This window comes from Etheostoma cragini, chromosome 5 (assembly GCF_013103735.1).
Source record: "Etheostoma cragini isolate CJK2018 chromosome 5, CSU_Ecrag_1.0, whole genome shotgun sequence".
Classification (NCBI taxonomy): Eukaryota; Metazoa; Chordata; class Actinopteri; order Perciformes; family Percidae; genus Etheostoma; species Etheostoma cragini.
This window is the reverse complement of record NC_048411.1, coordinates 2,431,314-2,448,855: the sequence shown is the minus strand read 5'-3', so window position 1 is coordinate 2,448,855 and position 17,542 is coordinate 2,431,314. Positions and strand designations below refer to the sequence as shown.

At 41.8% G+C, this 17,542-nt stretch overlaps 2 protein-coding genes and 1 long non-coding RNA gene across 6 annotated transcripts in view; 2 read left to right on the top strand and 1 right to left on the bottom strand.

The window, feature by feature from the left end:
• Positions 1 to 1,448: 1,448 nt before the first annotated feature.
• Positions 1,449 to 8,749, top strand: ube2l3b (ubiquitin-conjugating enzyme E2L 3b). 2 transcript variants are annotated; one of them, XR_004656606.1, is made up of 5 exons: positions 1,449 to 1,685; positions 4,352 to 4,447; positions 4,530 to 4,716; positions 7,175 to 7,422; positions 7,504 to 8,749. XR_004656606.1 is itself a non-coding variant. In XM_034871414.1 (4 exons), the coding sequence occupies exons 1-4, from the start codon at positions 1,659 to 1,661 to the stop codon at positions 7,327 to 7,329; spliced, it is 465 nt and encodes a 154-aa protein (XP_034727305.1). In that variant the 5' UTR covers positions 1,449 to 1,658; the 3' UTR covers positions 7,330 to 8,749. The 2 variants fall into 2 exon arrangements, 1 of the variants encoding a protein (XP_034727305.1); XM_034871414.1 differs by having other exon boundaries at positions 7,175 to 8,749.
• Positions 8,750 to 10,525: 1,776 nt separating this feature from the next.
• Positions 10,526 to 17,542, bottom strand: part of ydjc (YdjC chitooligosaccharide deacetylase homolog) — a 9,454-nt gene continuing 2,437 nt past the window's right edge. For 2 of the 3 annotated variants that reach the window (XM_034871411.1, XM_034871410.1), the window contains exons 2-6: positions 16,088 to 16,263; positions 14,909 to 15,068; positions 14,210 to 14,309; positions 13,160 to 13,337; positions 10,526 to 12,774 (exon numbers count right to left, since the gene is read on the bottom strand). In XM_034871411.1, the coding sequence (XP_034727302.1) occupies positions 12,441 to 12,774; positions 13,160 to 13,337; positions 14,210 to 14,309; positions 14,909 to 15,068; positions 16,088 to 16,251 (936 nt within the window). In that variant the 5' untranslated portion in view covers positions 16,252 to 16,263 and the 3' untranslated portion in view covers positions 10,526 to 12,440. Of the gene's footprint in view, positions 12,775 to 13,159; positions 13,338 to 14,209; positions 14,310 to 14,908; positions 15,069 to 16,087; positions 16,264 to 16,532; positions 16,548 to 17,542 lie in introns of those variants that run through there. The other variant, XM_034871412.1, reaches the window with a different exon arrangement.
• Positions 14,746 to 17,542, top strand: part of LOC117944548 — a 26,555-nt gene continuing 23,758 nt past the window's right edge. Inside the window, exon 1 of the long non-coding RNA XR_004656607.1 lies at positions 14,746 to 14,759. This is a non-coding gene — a long non-coding RNA (uncharacterized LOC117944548). The remainder of the gene's footprint in view (positions 14,760 to 17,542) is intronic.

Genomic DNA, 17,542 nt, shown 5'->3' with positions numbered 1-17,542 from the left:
ATGTATATACATAGGGGCACCATTTCAACTCTTGTTTTTCTAAAAGATAAAAACAAGACCAGTTTTTTCAAGCCTTTTCTTTTCTTTTTTTTGACTGTCATATTTGTCTTTGTTGCCCTTACTTCCACCCATCCATCTATCTTCGTCCGCTGGGGCAGCAGCTTTAGCAGTGGACTCCAAACATACCTTTTCCCAGCCACATCAACCAGCTCCAACTGGGGGATCCCGAGGCGTTCCCAGACCAGTTGGAGACTTAATCCCTCCACCTAGTCCTGGGTCCTCCTTGAGGACTCCTCTTAGTCCTTGGTCTTCCCCGAGGCCTCCTCCCAGCTGGACGTGCCTGGAACCATAGACATATAAATTAAATTGTTTCTCACCTTGAGCATAATCACTGCTGTTTGAAATTCGACTAGCTCAAATCATTTTAATGCTTTAAACTGTGAAATTAATGAATTGATGTGTTCCACACATCCCTTGTTGTGAATTACTCTTATTGCACTTTTTTGAAGTATAAATAACAATTTCAATGAATTGTGATATGTATTTCCCCAAATCTCTAAACAGTAATTTACAGCAAGTGATTTGTAATCTAGAATGTGCTTTGCTTTAGCCAAGACTGATATACTTCTAGACAGTTTTGTTTGGATATGTTTTATGTCAGATTTCCAGTAAATATTGTCATAATCACTCAAAGGAATTTAACTCCATCACAAATCAGGTCCTATGCGTGCCCTACTGGAGAGATGTCAGAGTGAATGGGCCACGACTGCTGAACAGGCGCCCTGAGAGGTTGAGGGGGGGTTCGGTGCCTTGCTCAAGAGTACCTTGGTAGTGCCCAGGAGGTGACCTGGCATCTCTCCAGCTACCAGTCCACACTCTGTACTTTGATAAGTACGGGGAGTTTAACTATAGGCCTGTTAGAAGTAGGCCTATATATTCCCTTTCCCATTCATTTCCTATGGCGGTTATTTTTGACCGTAAACCAAAAAAGTGTGACCAAGTTGAATAAATCACTCGAAATTCAAAGAAAGTAGTCACAATGAGTTGTATGTGTTCAATCAGAATCAGCTTTATTTGCCAGATATGAGCACACGTACGAGGAATTTTGCTTTGGATCTTATGATATAACAGAAATAATATAGACAGGTTGAGACAATAGCGCAATGAAGAGTGCAAAGTATGCAGGAGTAAATTATAATTATGATAGTTATTTTAATTATGGAGCACAGCGCGAAAGGTGGAATAAATAGTATTATATTATGTTATATAACTTTCATTACATCTTTATATTATCTTTTTCGTGAAAGATATAAGTTCTAGGGACAATGTGTAAATGTTTTTAATTCACTTGATTTACAATGATACAGTAGGCTATTACGCTTAGCAAGATTGGCATGGGCCTATATCAAATCCTGACTCAGTAAAATATTAATATGTTGAATCATCTACTTTAGGTAACACCTAGGCTAAACCAGAAGTCTGAGAAGTAGTCTGGGTGGGACTAGAAGCCATCCCCTTCTAAAACAGGTTAACTTTAAAGTTAAGATGCAGTTATCCTAACAGACAGATGGCTGATTCTCAGCCCCAGGACCAACACCAGACCAGACCGACCCATATTCGCCGCGCTGTGTATTCTGGGAACACACAGTAGTTTCAAGATGGCGGCGAGCAGGAGGCTGGCCAAGGTAAATCTCCCGATCCCGTAATTTTCATATAATTTGTAATGTGTGTAGACGTATTGGCGGCTGGGCTACTCATTCGTTCTTCGCTTAAATTTTTACTTGTTAATGTTGTTTGAAGACACAGTTAGTCTCTGTTTTTAGCTGTAAACTAAATAAAAACGAGAGGTCACTACTGGCCAACTAGCCAACGGTTAGCCGACCAAATGTTAATGTTAAGTTAGGCAGCAAAGCACCGGCAAACTACTAGGCCAGAGAGTCGATGGAAGACCGCCACAGAAGGTATTTTTCGTTTATTAACAAACTATAGGTTTCGTGTAGCTATGGGTTGTTAGACAGGGAGAGTTTAGACGTTGCGACATAATAAGACCGTGATCGAGGAAGGCGCTAATCAGCTAGCTAACGTGCTAGCCTCATATCTTAGCTGCGTTTCTGCTAGCTAACGTTAGCTAAACAGTTAGCCGGGTTAGGGAGATCGTCACAAGGAAATGAACTCGGTTTCGGTTCACAGCTAGCTAACATTTTTGTTGCTATTAAGTGAAACCATTCGACATAAATGTCTAAACAAGACAACAGGTCGGTGAGACTTTACAGTGTTAACAGTAAGACGCACAACAATATTACGCTTTCAAAGCTAATGTTAGGTGGCACAACAGAACAAGGAAATCGGCCTAAAAACCTATGGTTGGAATAATTAGCATTTCCTCAATTAAGTGTTTTACGGAGCAAACCGGCCCAATTGTTTATTCCGTTACCTTGTAACTAAAATAATCGAATAAACTGAGACTCCAAAGGATATGTCTGACTCTGCTAAGCAGACGACAGTCACGGAAGATCAGGCGTACCCTTTTTGTTTTATGGAAATTAACACGACCAGTTTATCAGAAGGTTGGGAAACATACTGTGTAATTCCCCCTCCTTGTTTCTTCCCACCATACTTAAAGATACAGGGGTAAGCCCTGAGCAATCAGATCCACCACCAGTGTATTTATGAGATAGGGAGGATTAGTAGGCTACAAATTATTCCCTGGCTGGTCACAGGCTTCTCAGCACACTGAAAGTATGATATAATATAATAGCACTGAAAGTTAATAAATTATATATCTATATTCGAATCACCAAGCTCTAGAAATCAAATTGTATGAGCTTGATGATGTATGTTCTGTGTGTAGATAATCATATATTTTATAAAAGTAACTAACTACAGCAGTTAGTTTTACCAAGTGTAGGGTGTTGTATAGATTCTGGGTATCTATTTAAATTCGTATTGAATGTAGCTCTAATCTTTGGACACATGTGACATGTAACAGAATTTTTTTTTTAATGCAGATTTAGGCTGTCATAAACAGCCATTTGTAAATGTACACTGCGTCTACTGTTGACATGGGGCAGAGTGTAGACAGACACAAGCCTAACACAATCATCTCATCTCCATTCACCATTGTGCATGCACCTTACCAACCGGTGGAAGTCACTTGTGCTGCAAAATCTTAAAGCGACTTCTTACCGGCAATCAAAATTCTTGCAAGGCAAGCTGGAGCCAGCACTTTCAGTAATTGGACCAGGGGTGGTGGGCTAGAACTTTACAGCCATCTCGTCTTATAAAGAATATTTTTTTTCAACCTGGACCCTATTTCCACATGCATTTGTATCCAATAGACTGATGTGAACAAAAAATCAGTCCAGTGTTGAGCGTGAAAGCAGTGACCGGCCCTCTCAAACATGGCTGCAATGTAACCTAACGGGGCAATTGTGCACCCTCAATTTTTGTCCGCTAAAAGTAATTATTTTTGCTCAGATTGTTACTGAAAGTGTCTGAAAACATTATCGATCTCAGGAGGTGACCCCCTCGTCAGACAGCGGTGTGGAGAGTGGACCGCGAGTCAAAAGCATTTCAGGAACGCAAGCTAAAAGATTTTCAGTGCCACGGCTCAATATTTAAATGAATTTGAGAATGTGGATGAGAGAGCGGAGGAGGGGGAAGCACCTTCTGGAAGCCTGCGGCTCTCTGGGACATGGTTTGTGTTCCTGTGGGTGCTGTGCCCCTTTGCCCAAAGTGGAACAATGTCGATGTCAGGAGTGGGACCTGTTGATGCCCGGTATCCGTGGCCTGGATGTGTTCAGTGATATACCTCGGACACTTCTCAACGCTGTGTCCCCACGTCAGGGGATTCTCCCCTTTAATCAACAGGCATCTAAGATATAAGCAAATACCAGCCATTGTCTTTGTGAAAATCATTTTTCATAACACAAAACCATGGTTGTATTATAGCCCATTGACTGCATGAAACACTTTGCAGCCACTGCCCCCCCCCCCCCCCCCCCCCCCCCCCCCCCCCCCCCCCCCCCCCCCCCCGGCTCTGACTCTGACTCAAATGAATATGGGCAACCATTGAATTATGATGACCTCATTCCCATTGTCAAAATTAAATTACCCTTTAAGTTGCATCGTAGAGCGCTATCTCTTTTTTTGCCACAAAGCAAACACTATACACATGTTTTAACACGCACATAACCGGGAAGGTACGGCGAGGGAAATTAACAAAAAACACTAAAGCATTTCTTTAATAATGCCCCGGTTCTACTTTTGAACTGGTTCTCTATACTCAACCCCTTTTAAACATGGACATTGTGTAACTTCTGTAATAAACAACGCTTGCTTTCTCTTTCAGGAACTTGAAGAGATTCGCAGGTCTGGAATGAAAAACTTCAGAAACATTCAAGTTGAGGAATCAAACCTATTGTCATGGCAAGGGCTCATTGTTCCTGTAAGTAGCCACTCCTTGCTTGACTGCTCTGCTATTTGTTGGCTCACAGCTTCCTTTACCGACACCCTTTCTTGAATTACAGGATAACCCTCCTTATGACAAAGGTGCGTTCAGAATCGAAATAATTTTCCCCACCGAGTACCCTTTCAAGCCTCCCAAGATCACATTCAAGACAAAGATCTATCACCCCAACATTGATGAGAAGGGCCAGGTGTGCTTGCCTGTGATCAGCGCAGAGAACTGGAAGCCTGCCACCAAAACTGACCAAGGTGGGTGTGTGAGTGTTACAGGGGTGGGGGGCGCCTCTGTAGGTGAGCTGAGGCCACATAATCACCCTTTGTCTTAAAGCTCACAGTATTACTCATCCATGTTTCTGCACAAAACAGTTTCAGTTTCGATACTTGGAGTAGCCTGTATAGAAACAGAAACTTAACGATATTTACCTCACAGACAGCTGACCTACATAGAGTGTGACAGGAACCCTACAGCACCAAGATTAAAGTCATTATTGCAAAATAGTTATAGCCTCTAAAGTTGTACAATTATTATTCAGCTTTTTTATTGGCCAAATCGCATCATTCTCTCACGGCCCAACTGCAAGTGTTGTGTTCAGGACCCTTTAAAAATGAGCCGCTCTATTGAGATGGTGTAGTGGACATATTACCTGGTTCCTAACTGATAGATGGGGTGTTTTGCCTCAGGTTTCTGTCAGCAGCTGGAGGTAAATATACATATATGTTGTCTAAAGGCTAATGGTACACGGACAGCCCACACAGATAATCATTTTTAAAGGGTCATGCCAGTGATTTTACATGTAAAAGCCAAATTACTACTATCTGCTTACTCTAGTGGAATTTCCCAAAGCTATATATTGGCTTTTCTTAATAGTTTACATTTTCATAAATGTTTAGGTTGTAACCACCCTGAAATTCTGTGCTTTGCCCAGCAAAACACAATCAAATAACTAGGAATTATGATTTTGCTGGGACATCAATCTTTTATCCTGGGATTAGTTTAAAAAAAAATAATTTAAAAAACTATTCCTTCCTATGTATCAGTGCAGGATAGATGTTCTCTGCTCCATGAAGCACACCATGTTTTTGATCCAAACATTCTAGCCAGAAGGAATGGACAACTTTGTTGGTTTGTCCGCTGCCTGGCTCGTACTCGGTGGCTCCTAAATGTCCCGTTCAGAGCTGCCGAAACACTGGATTGCGTAGTTTGCCATGTGTTACAACTACACCAACAGATGCTGTCGTTCCACTTGATCTGATGATGCAGCGTGTAGTGTCTCCTCTGCTTGGTTCGGGAACTATTTCCTCCGTACTATTGACCTCATGCATTTCAGCTAAAAGGGACTGCTCCCATTCCACAATTCTGTCTTTAAACGCCCCGTCTACAAGGGAAGTGGCGGAAATAAGAGGTTGTGTCAATCCACATCTTCCGTTTGTGATGACCCTGCGCTCTCATTATAGCAGATATCTGAGTGGTTTGATAATCTAACAGACAGTGGGAAGTACTGACAGAGATGGAAGAAAATAAGACAGTCTGACTCAAATCGCATCGCTAATTACAATATTTCTTCATCTAATACACACTCATTAGCTTAGTTGCATTATCACACACATTTTGGGTTTTTTCATGACATGGGCAAAAGCTAATTTATTACATATTGTGTTAAAACGTTGTTTTAATTCATACTCATACCAACAAAGCACAAATATGCAGGTTTGGCTGATCGTCTGTTCAAATGCAAATAATATTAATAACCTAAAGTGACAACAATAACCTGCATCCTCGTACCGGTAAGTTAAGCATGGCAGTTCTTACATCAAGCTAATACACAACACACAGTAAGCTAGCCGTAGCTAACTCTTCTATATAGATGGCCTTTTCCTGGATGTGAGATCTGCGGTGTATGTGGTGGGGTCCTGTCAGGAATGGGGACGTGTTTTTCCAGCTTTAGGACATTTGTTGTAGTCTGTGTGAACCAATCAGGAACACGCCTTTTCCCTTGAGGTTAAATAGCCAGCAGTAGTGACCGGAAGTTGAAAGACAAAACAGGACATGGAACGAACCCGTTGCATAGGGTTAACACTGGCTCAAATGGATGCAACAGTCATTCTGGGGTGTGTATTCACTCACTGAAATTTTCTAGTGTGCAGTTGTTGACAACTACTTTTTGTTTTACCAACTAGTATGCTGGTCTTCAGCCCAGAGCATCCAATGAGAGCTCACATCAAAGTTCCACGTAGAGGACTGATTCCTTATGTGCTGTCATGTAGCTAAAACTCTTCCGCTCTAAAGTCAATCAGTTTTTACAGAATTTGTTTCCGATAATGATTTGCATTCCCTGTTGGGTTAACCAGTAGAGATTCCCAGGTCACGCCGCCATTGTTGCAGTGCAGACCGATGTTTCCTTATGATGCATTAGCTATGTTGAGCAATCGTCAAGTCTAATCCTGTCAGTGGGCTAAAATGAACTGAAGTCAATGGGGTCCTGGAGGGTTGGAAAGAATGTCAAATACAACAAACACCATTTGCATTAATTGGTAGATGGTTGCTAGCAGTGTTGTAAGCACATAGGACTTACTGGGGCTACTGCTATGATCCCTTGGTAAACTCCACCTGTTGAGTGACTGCTCTGTCTGTATGCACACAGTGCTGTGAAAAACTACAGCATTGTTCATATTTAACGTCATTTCCTCGCCTGTTTGTGTCTTGCAGTAATTCAGTCCCTCATTGCGCTGGTGAACGACCCCCAGCCGGAGCATCCCCTTAGGGCAGACCTAGCAGAAGAATACTCAAAGGACCGTAAAAAATTCTTGAAGAACGCTGAAGAGTTTACAAAGAAACACGGTGAAAAGCGGCCAATGGACTGATCACCCGACAAACGTGTAGCCCTCTCTCTGTCTCTCTCTCTCCCCCTCTTCTCCTCCTATCTCACCTGCCCCACCAAAAACCAATCTCCCTCTTTCTCCCCCCCCCCCCCCCCCCCCCCCCCCCCCCCCCCCCCCCCCCACACACACACACACACACACACACCCGCTCACTCACCTCCCCCTCTTTTCCCCCACACCGGTCCTCAGCCCAGCTGAAGCCAGGCAGCAGCATCCTCAGCCTCCCTCCCCAACCAGGACTCTCTGTGGATCAGACAGCTTCCTCCACCTCCTCTTACTACTGCTCCCCCTCGGCCATAAATCTCCAGACCATTTCTAACTTTCTACTTTTTTCTTAATGTGAAAATGGAAAAGAATGCTAGGGGAACATGATGTTCAAATGAAATTAGATGGAAATACGGCGTAATGTGTTACATTTTTCTTTATGCGTTCCCTCTATATAAACAACTCTTTTGTTAAATAGATCACACTTAAACATGATTTGTTTTGTTTTTTTACTACATTGTTTTTTTCCGAGCAGTAAATCCGGTTAATTACTCCTTTTTTCTCTTTTGCCCAATCATCAATAATCTCACGCAAAAACAAATGTGAGCGAAAGGATGGAAGCTGTAGCATAGGAACCTGGAGGTGTGTGCCGAATGCAACGTTCCCTTACTCAACTCCACTGCTTCTAGAGTTGCTCTGTACTCTCTGAGACGACCCCTCGCACATCTCCTCCCCCAGTTTGCAACCCACTGAGCAGAAACAAACAACAACAGGCCAAACATAAAATTGAATTGGTATTGCTGAAAATGCTAGAGAAAAAATAAACACTCCAAACATGCAGTCCTAATCAGCAGGCCCTCAGAGCCGAGCCCCACATTTGATGGGGATTCAGTCGACCTCTCAGGCTAAACCAGTGCTCTGCATGATATAACTATAAATAGCTATTGGGATTTTCTTTTCCTTAATAACAATTTGCTTTCTCCACTTAAAATTGTTTGAGTTGCACTTGATATCTAAAATTGGTAACGTGGGAATATCCTGTTTGGTTAATTTGAATCTTCCAGGCATGTCTCCTCTCCCACTATTAGGCACCCCAATATAACCACCTATCACATTAGAACCGAGCCTTTACCACACTGAGACATATTCCAGTGGTAGTGGACTGTCAGCTGCTGAAAGGGACCTAACCTGGGGGGGAGCTGGAAAAAGGATGCAATCAGCTGGAAGGAAGCTCAGCTCTTGGAGGCGGTCCTAGAAACAAGCACCATGAAGGCAGTTGGGAGAGGGCTGGCTGTCTGGGGATGTGTTAGGACATGGAAAGGGACTGCAGTGGCCAAAAACCACCATGTAACAGCTGTTTGATCTGGTCCCAATATTGTTTCATAATAAAGATGGCTAACCATTTGGCCTCACTGTCTGCCTGGTAGTGAAGTGGATGTTGCTCATGTTTGTCTTTGGACGCCTACACAGAGGAGCAACGTGGTTTGATTTACAAAATGGTAAAAACAGGTTGAAGCCAGATCACCTGTGGAATTTTAACAAGCATCGTGCATGTAGTCGTTCATAGTTTCATAGTTTGAAAAACATCTCAACTCACGGCCCAATAGGCTCTTAACATCAGTGTTCTGCAGTGAAAGATAGTTGGGAGCCAGTTAGTAAAGCTTGATTTATTTATTTTTGGTAAACCGTTACATAATTTTAGACATATTGTCCCCATTTATTACAAAGTATTTACCTTCTGAGTATGCTTAAATTCAGAACACAAATATGAAACATGGAGAGAACAAATGTGGTCTCAGCCTTGCAACCAATGTCTTCTCTCCAGTATTTTGAATTTGTACTGCAGTAACTATTTTAAACACTAGCTGCCAGTATTACATACATATGTGCAGATGACATATATTTGACCTTTTTGTTTTCCTCCCACGATTGTAAGCTTTTCCTGACATTTTTCATCACTTTTTTCAATGTTCTTTTTTGCAATATTCTTTCAAATCCTATAATATTAAACACCAACCCCGATTTTCAAGATTAACATGCTGCTTCCAGACAGAGTAACATCAGACATAATTTTGACATAATTTATTAGCTCAGCTGTTCAGTCGGGATCTTTGAAACAATTCAAATAGCAATGAATAAAAAAAGCTACAACAGAAACTTGATCAAAATATAGGATTTAAAACATCCAGATACCAGCTGTAAATATTACAAACTCACTTTTGGTTATCAGATGCTACACAGACCTGAGATTACCGGAGAATCCTTCCTTCACCCTCTTTTATAAAAACACGACGACTACATAACTTCATTAAGTTGTGCAAAAATAGTCTTCTTCTACTCCTCCCTCCATTGTTTTGCACTGGGCAGAGTTTTTCTGACAGAGGACTACGTGACCCACTGACCACTGTGTGGTCACTGGATTAACCCTCCTGTTGTCTTCGGGTCAAATCTGACCCCTTTCCAAAAATTTCTATCAGAAATTTGGATTTCTTTCATACAAACTGTCCAAAAAAGTAACATGGATGTTAAATTAATACTCAGTTCAGTACTTTCATTGAATTTGGGTGTTTTTTGTCATTTTTACAGCATTCAGAGAAAAAACAATTTCAAAAGATCTTTAAAAAAGAGATACAAATTTTAATTAAAGTGACTAAAATGTGAACAAAAAATGACAAATGTAAAAATAAATAAAAACCTTTATAAATTTGGGGAAAAACCCACAACATTTTCAAAAGGCTCAGAAAAAGTTGACAAACGTTGAGAAAGTGACAAAATCATTGGGGGAAAGCCACAAAATGGTCAAAAAAAGACAACCATAACTTCGATAAAAAGGTTTTTCATTTTAGATTTTGCCTCAGAAAAACAAACATTTCCAGGTTGGCGGGAAGACACGAGGGTTAAAGCATATTAATTGAGGAGAATATGTAACAGTGAGCCCAAAACTGAAAGAATGGAGGTATGAAGAATAGAGTCTGAACCTCGAGATCAGAATCTAAATTAAGAGTCTTTTTTCTGTAGTTTCAGTAATAACCCTACAACATTTCAAGTTAAAGCTGACATCTAAGAAGATGATGACATCACTACAGGGCAGTCAAGACAATCAGACAGAAACTCAAGCAGCAGTTTATCCAGACATCTGAGACCACGTTCACACGTAAACGGACATCTCAACGTCTCCGTTTTCAAAAATAACGCCTTGCGCAGCTGGCAGATTTCAGAAAAATGTACATGCGCCGTCAAGAGCTCGCCAAACCTGTAGGTGGCAGTGTAACGAGAAGCTCAAGCCCACGTTAGCCAATCAGAATCACTTCCTCTCTTTTATCTTCCTCACATCCTCGGTTGCCTAGACCTCCGGTTGTCTCCGTCCAAGATTTCAAAGATCTCCCCTCTGGACGGAGGTGTTAGGAAGACTCGTTTTCGGAGGACAATGTCTCAGTTTTTCTAAATAACCGTGTACGTGGAAACGGGGTCTAAGATATCTGGACCTCAAACTAAAATTCAGTTTCTTTGACTTGATACTAATAATCCTTCATTGTAAAAGATGATGGACAAAACTAAATTATAAAAAACATATAATATGTGCAATTACTGGCATGTTGGTAGCAGCACCTGGTATGGCTCACACACAGAACAAACATGGTTCCCTATTCACTGTTCCACACACTTTAGGGAGAACATTAACATTCCAGTTGCTTTTATGTAGTGGTTCTGTGCTCCGCAGTAAATATTGATGATTTATTAGATAGCATTAAAAAACGACAGCTTTCATTCGGTTTTACCAGCGTGGCAGTGCTCGTCTTTCTGTGCTTGTAAGAATTGTCTTTTAAAGGAATAGGCCGACCTTTTGGGACTTTAGCTTATTCACCGTGTCCCCCAGAGTTAGACAAGTCCATACATACCCTCCTCATCTCCATGAGACTATCCCAACAAATCACAACATGTAAATAGAAACACGTTGTGCCACTTATTGGGAGCAGTAGCTAGTTGGAACCAGTTACCTGCAGGATCTCTGCTAGGCTAAGCTAATGCTGGGGGGGGGTCGGACAGAGTTACCGCAATATGGAGATGAGAAGAGTATGTATGGACTTGTCTAACTCTGGGGGAAACGGTGAATAAGCTAAAGTCCCGATAAGTCGGCGTGTTCCTTTATTAAAAAGATAGAGTAGATGGGCTTAGGCCTGCACGATCCGGGGAAAAACATGACTTATGATTCTTTAGCTTAGAGTTGATTTCACGATTTTCCGCCACAATTTTTTTCTCACTAAGTATAATGCTTATTGCACACATGAACCACGACAAGACAACAGAAATTGGCACCTATGGCACATTACTAATCCCCACAAGCCTGAAACAGAGAGGCTTCGATAAAGAGAAGAGAGAGCATTAAAACCTCTTTTATACAGTCGGTTTAAAACTCCCAGAAGACAGTAGTAGTAGTTTGGGATGCAGTCGGCCCATAAAATGAAATGTAAACCAAAGTCATAAGTTATTTAAAAATTCAATTGCGAAATAGGGTGAATCGAGATCCTGATTTTGTGATTAACCGTGCAGGCCTAGGTGAGCTGTTGTTGGACTAAACAACCGCGTCTTGACTAAAAGAGGGAGACAGGTCCATTCTCACCCATTAGTTGCCACTATGTTACATTGTTTTGTTTGTGTGTTAAAATGTCACCTTCTATCACATACTATGAATTAAGGCAGGTTTACAGTCTTTTGTGGTGTTACAGATGTCAATGGGACTCACTCACTTTGGTTGTCTACAGTGTACACACACACGTAGGGCTGGGCGATATGGAGAAAATCCTATCATCACTCATAGATATTGCGGTGATATTGTAGGGTCGACTACTGGTGCTTTCACAAAGTATTAACTTTAGATAAATAATCACCAATAATGTGGAAACAATGTTTAAGTGGGGAAAGGCAAATATTAGAATATCTAGAACAGTTTGGCCACTTTTCTGTCTTTAAAACCAGAAAAACAACACTTGTGTCATATTACGATATCCAAAATCTAAGATGATATATTGGTTCATATCAGGATAAGGATATAATGTTGATACATTGCCCAGCCCTACGTACATGTTTCCACTGGTAGACAGCAGTACTCAGATGTCTTTGAAGCCACAGAGCTGCACTCTCTCCTGGCTGTAGAGGGCCTGCAGCGACGGGTCTCTGAGCACGCTCAGCTCGTGCTGTCTGTCAGCTGACTGGGAGAAGTCGTCGGGGCCCTCTCCGCAGCCTCCTTCCTGAGGTAGGCTGGGGTAACCCGGGTGGACCATGAGCTCGGCCGTGACCACAGGCGGATGGGAGCCTGATGCAGGGCTGCAGGTTGGGCCTGAAGAAGGCCCTGCCGCCAAGGCGTGGCTCAGGGCCCTCTGTAGGTTGGGGACTGACATGTTCTGGCCCATGGTGGTCAGTCCCAGGTACACATCTGGCCACCTGTGGACATGGGAAATGTATTAAGTGTTTGTCAGCCATAGACTAGAATCAATCCGTCTACTCCCTACAGCGGCAGACTGACAGCCACTAGCATAGATGAACATGTTTAGAACCGGTTCACACTAATCTAATGGAACTGAGTCAATGCTCGGACACTTTTTTGAATTATGTTCTATCAAAATATCTGTTTAATACAAATATTATCTATCCATCCACCCAACCACCCATCCAGAACCTCTTTGTACCCCTTATTTTTAAAGATCATTTTATTGGCACTTTTTCAATAGGACAGCTGAAGCATGAAGGGGGGGGAGAGGGGGAACACACACACAGACTGAGACACACAAACACACACAGACACACAAAAACACACACACACACACACCTGATTCCATAGCGTGTGAAGACAGGGATGGAGTCCAGCGCGTCCTTCTCCACCTCTGTGTAGAATGTGTGGAGGTGTTCTGGCACGGCTGGACAGCTGTGTAAACCTGGTTCCACTGGAACTCGAGTGTAAGTGATCTTGAGATCTGACAGGACCTGTGCAAACACCTCACGCACCTCTACAACACACAGCACAACAACATCAAGACCCCCGGCCCTGCTGGGTCACCTCCTGGACTTAATGTGGTGGTCATGGTTGCCGACAGTTACAGGAAAACGAGTCACTATGAGGGAAACAGGAAGTCAACAGAAAGTAATTGGGAAGTTTTCTTATGACCCAATTAATAGTCATTTATCAAGCAAAGTAAACATGTTCTTGTCCAAGTTAAGCAATGTAGGGAATTTATATGACTGTAAACTCAAAACCAATTTTAGTTGTAAACATGGAGAAAGCTAAATGTTTCTCCAAAGACTCCAAAGGTTTTTTTCCAACAATCTGCCAGGAGCTGACAAATGAAAAATCCTAATTTGTTCAGTTAAATTGAGCTGCTCATAGCTGAACTAAATAGTTCTCAAAAAATGTGTTAGAAAAAAGCCTTTAGAGAAAATTTTTACTTTTTCTCCAGTGGGATCCTGAAATATATGTCTGTAAGCGGTTGTTATTATTAATATTATTATTATAATACTGTACATTCACTTCCAGCTGTATATTGTCACTGTCGGGTGAAACACAGGAAATGAACTCATTTGGAAACATTATATTGAGGCATATATGCAATATATATTATATTTCTGTTTACGTTCACTGGACTTAAATATTGGAGTTGGCCTCCGTAAGAACTTTTTTCCCTAATGCTGCTGAGTGCCATGTATTGAGCCTGTGAAAAATTCAATAAAAAAGATGAATTCCAAAACTAAACGTCAGCCGTGGCGTTCTGACATTCTTTTATTTGTTAGTCATGTGACTTCCTGAGACATGTGCAGCTTGTTGAGTCCTGTAGTGGATCAGAAGCAGGTACAGTTAGCATGTGTTTGTCCCACTTTGCTTTACCTGGCAGGACGTGGACGTGTTGGTGTCCGTCCATGTGGTGGGGTAGGTGCCCCGTCAGTTCCCTGAACAGCCTGACTTGGGCCCGCAACTCCAGCTCCACCTGGGAAGGAAGAACAAAAGTGGACGTTACGGTAATAAGGGCTTTCCATTCACACGTTTTATCCAAATAAAGTGATATCAAATGAAAAATGTCTCATGGAAACAGTCAAATTTGATGGAACTATCCATCCATAGTGTCTGTTTCTCCTGTGTCATGTCTTGTGTGTTGTATTATTTGTGTGTCTGAATCCTATACATGTATTATTATTATTATTATTATTATTATACCTACATATATATGTGTTTGTCAGTTTGCTTCACAATCTCATTTTGCAGCAGTAACATTGAAGTTAATTATTAAAGTATCTTTTTAGATGAAACAGATGTTGAAGAAGTTTCCTTTCGGGGACATCATTTGAAATTGGGAATAATTTGAAATTGGAAAAAGTTAATGAATTGCAATATATCACAGAATATTGCAATATGTTTAAAATGGCAATAATATTAAATTGTGACATAGGTATTGTGATGATACCGTATCAGGAGGCCTCTGGTGAGTCCCATCCCCCCACCCCTGGTTAGAACAGGTTTATAGATGTTGATCCGGTGTGTTGCCCAACATGACTAGCTGATCCCAAGCTGAGAGCTGGTGCAGTGTACCTGTTCCATGCTGAGCTGACCTCTCTCCAGCGCCTGGCGGAAGCCCATCTTCCCATGAAACACGCCTCGCTGGTTTACCAGCGTGGAGTCCTGCTGCAGGCTCGGACACACTGGAACGCCCTCTGACAGGTTGGCGTGGAGGCCCATGGGGATGTTGTGTCTGGCAAGGAAAGAGAAACTTCTGTCATAACATGTTCAGGGCTTTTCCTCCATAGAGGAATTTTTGGAGAGGTTTTAGCCAGCCCCAAAGGAAAATCCCCCGCACCAAAATGATAAGAACTGAGAATAACAATAGCAATTCAAATCCTCTCTGAATGTGTTTAAGAGCCATTTACCAAACAACTGTTAAACAAGCAGAACATAAACTTGAATATGAGCCCTGATCTCAGTTTCTTCTTCAGAGTCAGGCTGTAATTTATTCAAATAATACAGTCTGATCAATTAGGGTTTTATTAACTCAAGCATAATTTATCAAACTGTCCGAAATAACAGGTGAATGCAAAGATTTCTGTTGAATAAGGTAACACAGACTAATTGCCTTGACACGCTTACTGGCCTGTGTAGAAGCATTTTGGTATTAAAACATTTAAAAAGGACTATACCTATGTTCCATTTTTTTATTCCAAATGTTTCCAACAATGTTCAAAGCGAGATAAATCTGGAATTTTACTCCATGGCATGGCACATGTCATTTAATCGCCTGTCAGTGGTGTTATATAACCTGTTCATTACACTACATGTCATTGTGGCTCTGTAGCCACAATTGCTATTTATGTCAGAGGTCGCGCACCTCTGGAGCAACTAGGGGTTGAGTGTCTTGCTCAGGGACACGGGGGCGATGTATCACTGATGTACTGCAGTGGTATTCAAACCCGGGTCTCCCACACTTTGACCCGCAGTTGCTGACTTCCAAAACACGGGAAACACCCGGAGATCCCGGGTGATACGTTAGAGAGTAATGGTAAATGATCCAATGTCACAGATTTATACTTAGTAACAGCAAAACATTGCAACACAGTGATGTTTAAGCATTTGTGGCTTGTGAAATATTTACTTTGGTGACTAGGGGCCAGCCAGGTCTACAAACCAGCCTTTGCTCCTTTGATTTAGTCTGCTAATAACATGTCCCATTTACTGTTGATGTCTAGATCTAGAGGGCTTTAATTAGCACTAGCCTACCTTTTAGCCAGATCGGCTGCCTCTTTGGCAGCAGAGGCATTGACCAGCAGTGACACATTAGAAATGCCTCCAGCCTGGAAGCTTTCGACAATCCCCTGGTTTCTCCTGGGACAGTAGCCAAAGTCATCTCCCGTCACCACCAGCATCATTCTGGGCTGTGGCATTTTTTCCGATGTCTGTGGAGGACACACAGGGAAAAGGTTAACAATCATCCTGAGGGTGGCTATGGCTCCAGACACTGAACCCCCACCAACTCCCGATGGTTAGCCCAGTGCCTTCCATAGTAGCTCGCTGCCATCAATGCATGAGCGTAACTTACAAGGGAGATGGGGATAATCAAAACTGGCCAGTGCAACCCCCCCAAATGTTATAATTCCCTTTACATAAAGACATTTTCACCATAACTTGATACAGAGAAGGCACAGGTTGTTGCAGAAAAATGCACCAGAATGCAGGAAATTAAATGTTTGATGATCCAAATATCAATTTTGCTCAAAAGTGGGAATCTCGACCCCCCCCCAATGTCATTTATCATTGGGCTTACACCCTTGAACACGCCCGATCTTGTCCGATCTCGGACGCTAAGGAGGGCAGGCCGGGTCAGTACTCGGATGGGAGACGGCCTGGGAATACCCGGTGCTGTTCACTCCCAAATTTGGTTGCAGTTCCAGTGCAAAACAAACAGGAATCTATGGAGCTAGATGGCTAAATTTGCCCAATTCCTGATTGTCATTGAGAAATCTCAGATTGGATTTTAGTTTTTGCAAGTTCAACATGGATTATGGGTTGAGTCATTGTTGCCAATAACACACTTCAGTTAATTAATTAGGTTTTCTTTAGTCTGTAGAATACTGGATTTTTTTTATGCACTGTTATCTTGTGATAACAACTTATTAATTAACTCATGATAACAAAATAATGAATGTGTTATCTCGAGAAAACAAACTCTGTCATATCGAGATAACGAAGTAAAATAAGTCGTTATCGCGAGATAACATATCCACAGCCGTTCTGGGCTTCGGTAATCTTACAGACTAAAGAAAAAAAGTCTTTGTTTGGTACAGATCGTCGCAAAAATCACACTATCAACATTTTAAATTTTTAATGTTAATATTTTTCTATTAAAATGAGATAATGATACAAAAATGATAATTCCCTCCCATATCAAAAAGAGACAAATATATGTTTATATTGTAAGAGTAATGAGCAAACATACACAGCATCAACCTAGCAGCACCTTAGCAACCACCGACACACCATTTCCAGTTGTAAACATAGTGTACACAAGGATTTCCTGATGTGTGTGAATGACATCACATGTTGCGTAGGACAGGAAGTTAACACAGGTCCAGGATGTTGCCTAGCAATGGAATTCCATTGAAAAGGTCTACAGAAAATATAGCCTACAATAAAGCAATGACCGAGCCTTCAGTTTTAAGACATAAGCAACCACTT

Excerpts from the sequence above, each read along its gene's own strand:
- ube2l3b (XM_034871414.1), top strand. The coding sequence starts at position 1,659 with ATGGCGGCGAGCAGGAGGCTGGCCAAG. Across the intron at positions 4,448-4,529 it reads GGCAAGGGCTCATTGTTCCT|GATAACCCTCCTTATGACAA; the intron begins GTAAGTAGCCAC and ends CTTGAATTACAG. Across the intron at positions 4,717-7,174 it reads TGCCACCAAAACTGACCAAG|TAATTCAGTCCCTCATTGCG; the intron begins GTGGGTGTGTGA and ends TGTGTCTTGCAG.